Below are 13,352 nucleotides of genomic sequence, written 5' to 3' on the forward strand. Positions count from 1 at the left end.
AGCAATGGAATGGTTGACGAGCAGATTAGTTATACCAATGCATACATACACTTTCATGTAGTCTCTATAAAATACCATATATACAAAATATATGTAAAAATGTACATATTTTGATTTGACCTCTTTCCCCCTCCCTTGGAATGCTGAAAGTCTTCCTAAGGTAGATCTACATTGCAGCCAGGGATGTGAATGGCAGCTCATGTAGAAGTACCTGTGCTAGTCTAGTTAGCTCACTAAGAATAGAAGTAAGGACACTACGACTTCTGCACCAGCTGCACAGGTGAGTATGTACCTGGGAAAAGCACTGCAGGAGTGTCAGTTGGGCTGTGTAGCTGGTGCTGAAGCCTGCAGCAGAGCATCCTCACTTCCATTTTTAGCAAGCTAGCTAGAGAGTACAGCTAGCACGGTAACTTCTACACAAGTTGCCATTCACATCCCCAGCTGCAATGCAGATGTGCCCTTAGGCTTTTAAAGATCAGGCACCTACTACAAAGACCTTGACTAAAATTTGACTTTATACATACAGTGCCATCTTCACTCATCTTCAAGCATGATCCAAAGTCTGCCAGACGTATATGGCCATTCATGTCCAAAAGAACGTTATCAGGCTTTATGTCCCTGTTGTATTAAAGGAAATAAAGTGATGTCAATACAGTACAAACATGAAGCCAACGTTCTCACTGAAGTATTGGCTCTGCTAAGAAAACGCCAATATAAATTAATGTAGAAGTTAGAAAGAAAAATTCTTTACTACACTGATGGTGTTCAGTTTATGTTTGGTTATCAGGTAAGTGTAGGGTATGTAGTAAGTTCAGAGAAACTTAATACTATGCCTGGAGCTGTACCACCCAGGCCTTTGATTCTGTCAAGCCTGCAATGGTCAGTATTTGAACAGGAGAATTATGATAAAACCAAGTGATGCAGAAAGTCAGTCTGAAGAGGTGATTCACATACTGTCTTGAAGAGCACCAATGTCTCAGCATAGTATTCTGCAGGGGAAGTAGAATCTTTCGTATTTGCCAAGTATCCTGACAAATTCTAATCTGGGTACAGTTTTTCGGTCTTCCTTAACCCTCTGTTATTTCAATTCACGACCATATTTCACTTCCTGTCCTAGGCTTATCTAGTACAGCTGTGCTCTGTTAAAACAGCTGGACTGCTATAGCCCAGAAGTAAGGTGTGTTTTAGGAGGTTGTAAAGTGATTCCTGCATGTATATAGCATCTGAAGTGCTTTACACGCCTACATGAGCAAAGGGGCTATAAACAAGTTTAAGAAATGTATTAACAATAAGAGTACAGAGAGACAGCCAATTACCAATAACAAGTCTCCTAAACTACACAATACCACAACTTGCTAGGTAACAGCTGTATAGTTGTGTATAATATGCTGATGTTACTAAATGAAATGAACTACAAGTTCACTTTTGCTCTAGCTCATTACCTGATATTCTTTCTTACATTGCTAATGTGGTCAAAAATGTTAATGAATGGGCATAATGTAAATTTAATTTCATTTAGTCTCAAAATTAAACCATGTTTTCCTTCACCATTTTGTACGGACTCATCTTCACATCTACTTAAAAGTATTGGCAAATAAAATGGCCGTAACACTGAGGAAACAGAAGTTAGTGCTGAAACTTAGTGGTTAAGGCAGGCAGACATTCTCTACTGATATTTCCTTATAAGTTCTCTCAAAGAATCTCAAAAGGGCAACAAGCCAGTGTGCAAGGGGAAAAACAAAACCAAACAGTTTTTAAATGATTTGTTCAATTTAGCAGTATAAAGAACATCCAACAGATGTACAAGTTAAGAAAGGGAGGAAGGCGGTGCATTTTATGTCAGTTTCATCTTCGTCAATTCAGCGATATATCCCAACGTGCACTCTGCTAGTACATCATGGAACATCACCCCTCCATAGAATATAGCTGGGTATGTGAGTTGGGCTATAAAATTAAATTTAACTTTAAATAATGAGGCACAATTTTTTAAAAAAACCAAAACACCTTTCTGTATTGGGATATGTATTTAAAGAAAACTGCACATCATCGCTAAACAAAATGCTTTACTGCTGTAAATTCATCCCAGTTACCTCAACTATGCCCCGGGTCCACCCAATCCTCCAAACAAAGTCCTGTACCCTCTATTCACTCTGGCCAGCTCCACCCCCCATTGGTGACGTATAGCGTAACTATTCATTTTGTGGATTTCCTGTTTAAATTTGAGATACCTTAATTCCCCTCACCCTAGCTCATATGGAGGGACAGGGAGAGGGGCTCAGACCGCCCAAAGAAGCAGAGTCCCTCGGACCACAGAACACACAGCAGCCTGGGAGAATTCAGACCCCTGCAGAGGGGTAGGGTTTCTCCAGATCCCAGGCGCGCGCACACAGAAAGTGAGAATTCAGGACTGTCAGGCTCCACACCCCTAGACCCCCAACCTCCTCTGCTACCTCTCATTCTCCAACCCCTCGTCTTCTCTCCTCCCATTCCCCCAATCCCTACCTCCTTCCTCTTACCTGAACCACCCCAACACCTTTTCCCTCCCCAGCCACCCATTCATCCCACTCCCCAGCCTGAAACAACAGCTCTGAGAAATGTATCTCATTCCCATCAGTTCCTGTCCCCCAGCCCCAGTGCTGAATATTTTCTGATGTGTCAAACATACCTCTTCTCAGCTCCTCACCCATGTGTTCCAAGCTCCCCCCACCCAGAAGGGCAGGACTTCCCGTGAGCCAGGATCTGGAAGTGGAGTTAGGGAGGCAGGTTAGACCCCCAATTGATGGGCAGGGGCCACCAGATCCTAGCACACAAAGGAAGAGGGACAGGAGGGGATTAGGGCTCAGACACCCCTCCAGAACCTGGCTCACATGAGGGGGGCAGGGAAGGAGGAGTCACCCAACCCTGCAGATAGGTTGGGGCCCCCAGATCATGGCACACACACAAGGGGAATGTGGGGCTGACAGGCATCCCAGCCCTATTCTCCCCCAGTTCCTATTCCCTGTGTCTCTCACCTTCCCATAAACCCCTCCCCTGAGCATCCCCTGATCCCCCATCCCCTCTGCCACTATCCTCACCTACTCTTACACCCCCATTCACCATCCCTTCCCAGTAAGTATTTGCTTGTCTCATTTTCTTTTCAAAACAGTTTCAGCTCCTTCTGAATATTCTGCTGTACTCAGATGACACTTCCCCAAAATAAAAATCCCCCTTTCATAGGAGGCAGATTGGAGTTATATGCCTATTTATTTAATTCAAATTTCTGCCCTGGGTTGGATTTGAACTCTCAGTGCCCTGGGTGTTCTTGGATTCGATGACCAACACTCTCAGAGCCCCCCAGAGCCTGTGATGTGCAAGTAGTTTTTCAGATAGTTAGCCTGTCTCTCTGCACATGCTCTGTATAATCCAGTTGATACATGAGCAGGCATGTGAGCCTTAGCGTGCCTAACTGGAGAAGCAATCTATTTTTCAAACATTGAAATCTGAATGCTCCCAAAGGGCTGGTGGGTGCCACACACTCTGCTGGGGTAACCCTCAAATGTTTGAGACCCTGATGAAATATCTGAGCCTTCATTTGATCTCTATTTATAAGCAAAAAATTTGCTAGAATGTGTCAACTAAGAAAAATTTGTTTTTTTCCAGGGGCTGTCTTGGGAACTAGTTGATCAAATGATCCCAAAATTGCATCACTGACTGTACCCTCACATCCCCATGAGGCACACCAAAATTCAAGGCAATCTGATTAGCTGCACGGATTTTGAGAGCACTTAGAACAGTCAAGCTTTAAACAGAAATAATATAATAAACAGTGTTGTTTTAAAACAAACATTTTTACTTTAGAGCCTATAGGACTAAAGTTTAAAAACGCAATATTAAAACCCTTCCTCTATCTCAAAGTAGGACATACGTTATAGTTTCATTGGCTTGCTCCAGAGGAGCAAGTAGATTCAAGCAATCTTTATGGCTAACAGAGAGCATACACAATGTACATATCAATTCAAACAACATCACAGAAGATTATTTTTCACAGGCATGGTTTTATTTGCAGCTTTCAATGGTGATAACTTTGGTGTATATCATTTCAAGGGAATTAAATGACTGACTGTGCCTAAAGGCCAGATGCTTATGCCTACAATATTATCGCTTAAATATACACTGGTGTTAGTTCAAAAGTGCAGTATTTTCTGTTAGAACTCTCTAGATCCCTTATGTGTACCTGCACACACAGCTAACTGAATGATATCATTGCCTTACAACACTCCATACTTTACAACTTCACATTTAATCAGAAACAAAGTACAAGGTCAGAATATAAAAACAATGGCAAAGGTTTTCTGTACTAATGTCACTGCTTTTTCATGACTAACATACTAAATGTTAAGTCTAAAAGCAAGTGTCAAGAAGAGCAATTCTCCTTTGAACAAGATTCTCATTACGCTGAACAAAACGTTTATCATGTGCTTCTTCCTAACAGTGCTCCTGTTTACCAAAGGCTTTTCTGGAACCTGCATTTCTCAGAGTAACCCAACAATAAGGAAGTGTACAAAGTGTTCTTTGCTTTCCTGACTAATTTCCTCCCATAGTCAGAGGAAGGAAGGTTATTTTCTTAACCATTTCAGAGCATGAACTAAACTGATAACTCAAGCTTTTTACATTTTCAGCATTGCTAAATGTTAGAATAGGTTGACTTGGAATACACGCTTATACGTAAGACAGACAGACCTACCCACCTCAACAATATAACATTTTACAAACAGTTAATATAGATAATGCAGACAGGTAGCCAACAGTTACTATAAACGGTCCATTCTAAATATTTTCCTGCATGATACATCTACTGAATTTATTTATTCAGAGAAGCTCAACTGAGATGCATCTGATTTTGCTGAATTTTCTAGCTAGGTTGAACTGAGCCATTAAGTCATCAAGTGAATTGCTCAAAGTAACAAACTACCGGCGTGGCAACTGCTCATTAAACCCCTTATTATTTTAATTCTTTAACTACTAAGCCAACTATTTTTAATCAATTACATTTCACCACCTCTTAAATTTGTCATTTATAACTTGATGTATTGAGTTAAAAGTAAAATTAGCAAACAGACCTAAAAATTTGCCTGACATAACCGCTGTATTTGCAGTTAATTCTGCATTGACACTTTCAAAATTGGGCATATGCATAATGAGGTGGATATTTTACCTGTGCACATAATGCAGCTGATGAATGGAATGTATAGCAAGCACCATTTCAGCAATGTAGAATTTGGCCATATCTTCAGGAAGCTTGTCTTCAAACTTACTGAGAAGTGTCAGCAAATCACCACCCACATAGTAGTCCATTACTAAATACTAAAAACAAGAGAAATATGATCAATGCATCCTTGAGTCAGAATGGATAAATACAGCAATTAAATACAAGTAGCTCATTGTGGAACAAGAAGGACGCAAAAAGAGGTTGTGGAAAAGGTGCGTGTGTGAAGAGAGGTCAAAATGGTCACTTTTTATGAACAAATTACTATTAATTGCTGCAAATATTTCTGATTTTCTTTAATATAATCATAGTAAAAACATTAGCTTAACACATTTTAAGCTATCTCAGATCTGGTCATTATCATAAAAATAAGCAGAGAGAATATACAGCAGAGGGCAACCAAGACAATGATTTATGACTATCTAGTTTAGTTATACAGAGAAGTGACAGAAACAAGGCCCATTTTCTTTAGGGAATTCGTTTTTGTGAGGTTCTGCACTAATTTAACAAAACCTTAACAAAACAAAAATCATGACCAAATCTAGCATATTAAGTTTCAAAGTGTGAGGATTCGTATGGCATGGAAAAGAGGAAACTAGTTTAAAAACTATTTATGTACTGGATAATTAATTTTAAATCCCTTTACACATCAACATTAAATACCTGTTTAGTTTGAACAGGAAACACTGGATTCTTCTAGTGGAATATGAAACTTTTGGAATGAGGAACAAATAAGATTTGCTATTCAATTCTTGTTTAGACAAGAAGTGTGTTTGGATTATAGGCATATTTTATGGTGTTGATAAGCCTGTGAGCAACATCAAAAATATGAGCCTGGAATATTCATTTTATTCTACTAAGCATTTGCTGCAGAAAACCAACTTTCTTCACAAATGCTATGTTGATTGATAATGAAGGGAGCTCAATCTGCATGAAATATGTAAGTTAGTGGAGTAAAAGATGCTTTTCTAAACAAATACTTTCAATGAATTTAGTGCTCATTAAATAGATTGAAAGCCCTTGGCTTTGTGTATGCTAGCATTTTTCTTAAAATTTCTTACCACTGTATTACCACGGTTGGTAGCAAAAGAAGGGGCTTTCTAGAGCACAGGCCAGCATTTTAGCCACTGTTAACTAGATTTACAAAAGTGCTCTAAACACCAATCTACAGAGTCATTCTCATGCTTGCTCTATCCCCTCTGCCTCTGCCCCTGCCCCCCACCTCCACTCAATAATTCTTTCATTATTTAACCACAGTGGACCACAGATATATTTTAAATTATTTTTTGAAATTCCCCCCCACCTGAATTAGAATCTAGCCCATGACCTAGGGACTGATGGCTATATTTCCAATTACCAATCCAGAGCCATTCTATCTGACCCTTCCTCCCACCCAGTGATATAAAGTGTTAGCAATGATCTTCCTTATCCTCAGTAACAGACTTTTACCAAAGTAAATACTTAATTCTGTTGCTCATGGTAGAGCAATCTGAATTCCATTCAGTTCCTGAAGGAGGGAAAAACAGACTCCCTTCCTACAAGGGAAACAGATTAAGTCAACATGACCATAAAGTAAAAGAGAAGGCAAAGGGTAATTGCCCTTGTATTTACTCAAACTTTTGTTGGAAACAAAAGGACATCCCAAAAGGTGTATGCAGTGTTGTTGTAGTTCTGTTGGTCCCAGGATATTAGAGGGACAAGGTGGGTGAGGTCATATTTTATTGGACCAACCTCTGTTGGTGAGTGACAAACTTTTGACCTTACACAGAGCTCTTCTTCAGGTCCTGTATCCAATAAAAGGTATTACCTCATCTACCTTGACATCCCAAAAGGTGTCTGTCTTGACATTGCCCTCCACACAACTGTTCATGTACAGCTTAACCCTAGGGCAAATATTTGTTTATGCTGACAATGGATTGCTTGTGTAACTTGGCAAATTTTGAATGTGCATTGGGAACAGTGGGTTCGACACAAAGATTAATTTACATATGAATGTACATCCTACTCTGTGTATGCAGTGTCCAGACTCCCACTGTCTTTCTGCAAGGTAGTTTTATTATAAATTCCAATGTGCTTGAATCTGGAAAATGGAGTGTTCTTCAAGAGAATTAACTGTTTGAATTGTCTTTTTCAAATTGTATGTGTTTCATAAACCATTGTATGATGTTTCACCTATCCCAAAATATACTTCATTAAGTAAAAAAAGGGGTACTTACAAGTGACTTTTATTCCTAAACTGTCTATATGAAAAGTGATCAGAACAACCATAACATTCCAGGTTAGACCATCTCAGAGTTTGTAGTATGGAAAACAACATTCTGAGTATCTGTCCCAGAATACTTAGAAATTGCAGCAATGGAATGTGTGGACATCTGGCACGGGCATTCCTGTTCATACAGTCCATGCTAGTGTGAGAAAAAGCTAGAGGAATTTGATATTCTTCACTTCTACTGAAAATTGAGGAACTAGTAGGAAAAACTTCCTGCTACTTTAAAGGTCTATGAATATTTCCATGACAAGCACATTTTTTTCAAGTTTCATAAAGTATATGCAAACAATTTGTTGCATGCAAGCTAAATGTACTAGAAGATGAGATCAGTGTAAACAATAAACAGGATCTCAAGACCTGAAGAGTCACTGTTGATTAAAAAACTGTTTTAGTAAGTAAATACTCTAGAGATTAACACACTGTTCAATATTTATTTCACCAGTCCTTAAATGAACATTATAAGACTACTATTAAATTGAGTAAAGTGTTCCCAATGTTCTACTCCTCTCATCTCCTGAAATACTAGACTGTAATTTCCTACAGTAAAAGATGTTCCTTCTCCTTTCCCCTTTTCCTAATATTGGAATTACTCCAGTATCACAAAGTCTGCTTTGTATCATTAATAGAACCAATAGCTAGTAATAGGTTCTGTATTTAATGCAAAACTGAAAGTATAACACTGTAGGTTAAATTATTAGAGTGCATCAGAGCTGGTTTCATGGGTCTTATCTAAACTAGAAAAACTACCAATGATGGAGTAGCTGCCTGGTGCCAGCAATAGGATGACCAGACAGAAATGTGAAAAATCGGGGTTGGGGGTAATAGGAGCCTATATAAGAAAAAGACCCAAAAAATCGGGACTGTCCCTATAAAATCGGTACATCTGGGTCACCCTAGCCAGCAATAATGTAACAATTAGCTTAGACAAACACTCAAACACACTTACCACCATGTCACAATAACCTGCTCTGATAGGTTTTTATGACAGTAGAAAAAGTGTCTGAGCTCCACCTTCACTGGTTCAACTGCACCATTACTTTGCTGTTGCTGTAATACGTGTACTAATTTTTCTAGTGTAGATGCACCCTTTGAGGCAGCTCAGTAGAATGTTACCCAGAAACACTACATTTTGGAAAGGCTTCAGGTGTAATTAAAGGAACAATTCTGTAAAAATGCGTGGGTTTGAAGGCAGGGTGCAGACTGGTCAAGACTGAACACTGAGCCTCAGCTCAGAGAAGCTGTGCTAGAGTGGCATTCAATTTATGGTACATCTACACTTATGGCAGGGTACAAAGTACAGACACTGCACGCCCACTAGCATGGGTATCAATAGCAGTGTAAACTGAGGCAAAGCTTAGCTGAGTAGACTGCCATATGCATCTGAACCCTAGGGTTCACCCATCCTATATGTCTCTCTACATACCCAAGCAATGCCTCCCATGTCTACGCGGCTGTTTTTACCTGTATAGTGTCCTGCTGCTTCCCCACTGCCAGAGCCTTTCCTTACCACAGTGAAAGGCCCGCTGCTGGAGCTTTTTCCCCACTGCATCCCCCTGCCGGAGGCTTCCATTGCTGTGGTGAAAGGCTCCAGCAGCTAGCCTTTCCCTGCTGCATGTAGCTATGTGTACCCTACACACTGCCACTATGTGCAGACAAGGTTTAGAGAGGTAGAATTCATCCACAAAGGATAAAGGTTTGAATCAGGAGTCTCACTTCTCAGAGAAGCACCCTAACCAATGGGCTAAAAGTTACAGAGAAAGCTGCATCATTACCAGCTGCTCCATCTCCTATTTTGTAAATGACATCTCAGTCCCAAAAAAATATTTTTTGGGGTTGAAATTATCCAGTGAATTCATGTAAAATTTCATGAATAATTTTGATTTGCCAAAAAATGTGTGTTTTTTGGTGAATTTACTATTCACTGAAACACTGCACCCAGCTCTACAGATCTGTCGCATCTTATGCGCATTTAACATGCGCGATTTCAGCTTTACGCGGTCGGCAAAAACAAAAACAAAAAAGAGAAAAACAACAATTTTAATACTGTACCTGTAGAGTGGGCGATTCCGCCCGCCATTACACTCAATGTAATTTTGACTATATGCGATTTTCGCTTTACACACTGACTGCAGAACGTAACCCCAGTGTAAGATGCGACAGACCTGTACTGTCTTCATGTTTCAATCTACTGTAATTTGTCACGGCCCAACCAGCACTCCATGACAGAATAAATGTAGATCATACACTAAAATGATAACTGTGAATGTCTACAGTATAATCCTCAATTCGGTTAAAAATTTCTAATGCTAATAAATTTTTTTTCTTCAGTGAATCATTGCAGATAATATGCAAAAATAACTGAAGATGTAATCCATTGAAATACTGATGCATAATATCTGCTACTTAATATTTTTAGAGCATGGGTAATGCTTTTCTTCATTTTTATTGAAGCATTTCCAATATAAAGCTAAGCACAATATTTCAAATAAAATTAACAGATTTATTTAGGACAATGTTAGTGGAATAAAACTGACCTCTGTCATTTATAAAATGCTATGAAGAAAATCTCAGCTCAAAAAACAAATTTTTGCACATTTTAAGCTGTAGAGTGAAGTAAAATTAAACTTCATAGCAACTCTCACTGAGTCACTGTCAAGGTAAAGAAAATCTACAGAATCAATATATCATTTTATTAACAAGTTATTCAAAAAATTAAACGTATATCTAATATACTGTATTTCATAGTAGATCCGCATATTTTAGATGATTTACGTGAGACAATTAAGTATACTCTAAAACTACATTAATTTTGTTTTCAGGGTCCTAGAGTTATATTAAGTCTTCTGAAGTGTTTTTATGTAAGGGAAGAACAAAGATGTGAAGTGCTGCAGCAAGAAACAAAGAGAACTGATTTATTGCTCTAAAACCCTCAGACTTATCAGAAATAAGTTTGTTTTTATCATAAGTAACAAAACTTTTGTATTTAATGGTGAAGCAAACATACCAAATAGTTCTCATCCTGAAAGGCATAGTGCAATGTAGTAATCCACTGACAATCTCCATTCACCAAAACATTTCTCTCTTCTCGGAAACAAGCTGTCTAAAGGAATGAGGAAAAAAGGCATTGTCACAGTCCACAAGAAGCCTTTGCAGGATTCATACATATGAATGTTTTATGGGATTATTTAAAATTTCTACACAGAGGTCTCTATTCATTGGAATTTAGTCTGCAAGAGTGATAAGCCAGGAAAAATCTGCAGGATTCTGTGGTTAGGCATCCACTCCTCTTAATCCTGAGTGCTACCTTTTTAAAAACAATTTAGCTTGAGCCACTCAAATCCTTTCTTCTCTCATGTACTAAAAAAATGTTTCCACCCCACCGCAATCTGTAGAAAAGGACAACTGCATAGAAGGATAAGACCTGTGTGAAAATATATCTATGCAGCCACAGTTTAATGGGTCAGTTTCTAACAGTCCCTCTAGTGAGGGCCTCAGATAATATAAACCAGGCAGGAAATCTACAAAAATCCATATTGTTTCCCACACTAATATTCTGCATAAAATACTGCACTTTTCAGGAATCTCCCCATACTTCAGACAATGCACAGAGTAACATTTATAAAATAATTTGCACAAAAGACTATCCCAGCTCAGCTCCATATACGTTTACATACAACCAATCTCATTACATTTTTAGGAAAAAGACTCATCTTGAGTTTATTAATGGCTTTCTTGGCCCAAAACACTGGTCAAGATTGAGTCCCTGGGGTTGTTTTACCACCATAAATTGAGGTTGCCACTATCCATATATTCTTTTTATTTCCATTCCCCATCGTCAAGCTCTTGCTCTCAGGATAAGAGTGTTTCTACTGGTTCTGATCTATGAACTGTCCAACAACATGCACTGAGGGAGCACCTAGGAATCCCACACTTCACCACCCTCATCCTAGAGGCCTCACTATTACATTTGAATCTGAGTTTTCCAAGAAAAAAAAGTCTTAAAAGGAGAACCTTTCCAGCGGAAGTGGACTATACTGCGGTCAAGTTGGAACAAGTTACACAGTGGGCATATAAACAGAACCACTCACATGCAAGGTGTATCATTATTTGTCTATATTCTGCTGTGAATTAGAATGTCCTTTATGCTAACACTTTCATGTATAAACACTTCTTTAGTGAAATTCTCTGGCCCATGTAATGCAGGAAGTCAGACTAGATGATAATAGTTGTCACATCTGGTCTGAAGATTTATGAGTCTATGCTCATTGCTATTCTCCCAGTTTCCAGAATTAGATATTTCCATATTTTAACATTCTTAAAACAATATACTTGAAATACACAACTGAGTCCACCTGAGTAACTGCCAGACCCACTTAACTGAAACAATTGCTGGGAACAGATTTAAGACAATGCAATTTGTTGACTAAACAACGGATAAAAAAGCCACACCTTGTCTATATAACAGCATACCTAGTCTTGCCTACAAGCCTATCTACAAGTGTTGGCAACACGGGGAAAACTGTTAGCACTTTGTTCACTTCAGACCATCTTGCTCCTCTTACAGTTGATATAAAAACTGGTATCACCCAGATGCACTTTGCTATGTTTAATGAATTATACAATACTTTCTACAATTCATCAAGTAAATCAACATACAACCAGCACAATGCATTCACTGAGCCTCTGATAACTGAATGAAAAATTGCCTAATGTCTGTTTTTCAGTTAGGTGTGTCAGTTAAGAGGTTATCTATTGTGTACTTAAAGGTTTCATTTTAAAGTTGAAGGGGCTTACAACATATGAAAATGAAAGCTTCCCACATGCTTTATGAATCTGATATGCAGGTTTTGAGAAATCTACTTATCTGCTTGCCTTGTGCAGCAGGTGGTAATCCGAGGCTGGCAAAAAAGAAAAAGGTGCTGAGTGACGCACTGCTCCATTTCCCAAGGGGAAGTCAGGGAGCACAGAACCTAGCTGGAATGGCTACAGCTTTCCCTGGAAAGGAATAGGGACACATAGGAGGAGATGGCAGAATTACTGCTCAGACTCTGGTGCCTATGCAGATTCCATATCTTCACTTCTTGCCTACCCCAGAGGCCACTCTACCAGATGCTCCTGACTGGGGTGGAGGAAGGTCAGCCAGGTAGTGTGTGCAGGTGACATACTGCTTCCTATATTTTCCTCCTCTTCTCCCACTTAAGACATGTCGACATGAGAAAATTACAACAATCTAATTTAACTGGTGTAGAAACTGATTAAATTGTATGTGGACACTAATTTTAGATTAAAAGTGCCTCACTGTGATTTAGTCTAAATTAGGGCTGTCGATTAATTGCAATTAACTCACGCGATTAACTCAAAAAAATTAATCGTGATTAATTGCACTGTTAAACAATAGAAATTGAACAACTGAAATTTATTAAATATTTTTGAGGTTTTCTATATTTTCAAATATATTGATTTCAATTACAACATAGAATACAAAGTATACAGTGCTCACTTTATATTATTTTTTATTACAAATATTTGCACTGTAAAAATGACAAAAGAAATAGTATTTTTCAATTCACCAAATACAAGTACTGTAGTGCAATCTCTTGATCATGAAAGTGCACCTTAGAAATGTATTTTTTGTTACATAACTGCACTCAAAAACAAAACAATGTAAAACTTTAGAGCCTACAAGTCCACTCAGTCCTACTTCTTGTTCAACCAATCTCTAAGAGAAACAAATTTGTTTACATTTATGGGCGATAATGCTGCCCTCTTCTTAATTACAATGTCACTTGAAAGTGAGAACAGGCATTCGCATGGCACTGTTGTAGCTGGTGTTGCAAG

General features: G+C 38.6%; 1 protein-coding gene across 4 annotated transcripts in view; it reads right to left on the minus strand.

The window, feature by feature from the left end:
- The window catches only part of CDC42BPB (CDC42 binding protein kinase beta), a 121,032-nt gene that overhangs the window by 53,859 nt on the left and 53,821 nt on the right, over nucleotides 1-13,352 (minus strand). For all 4 annotated transcript variants that reach the window (XM_054028080.1, XM_054028079.1, XM_054028078.1 and 1 more), the window contains exons 4-6: nucleotides 10,519-10,614; nucleotides 5,195-5,343; nucleotides 525-618 (exon numbers count right to left, since the gene is read on the minus strand). In XM_054028080.1, the coding sequence (XP_053884055.1) occupies nucleotides 525-618; nucleotides 5,195-5,343; nucleotides 10,519-10,614 (339 nt within the window). The remainder of the gene's footprint in view (nucleotides 1-524; nucleotides 619-5,194; nucleotides 5,344-10,518; nucleotides 10,615-13,352) is intronic.

This window comes from Malaclemys terrapin, chromosome 4 (assembly GCF_027887155.1).
Source record: "Malaclemys terrapin pileata isolate rMalTer1 chromosome 4, rMalTer1.hap1, whole genome shotgun sequence".
In the NCBI taxonomy this organism is placed as follows: Eukaryota; Metazoa; Chordata; order Testudines; family Emydidae; genus Malaclemys; species Malaclemys terrapin.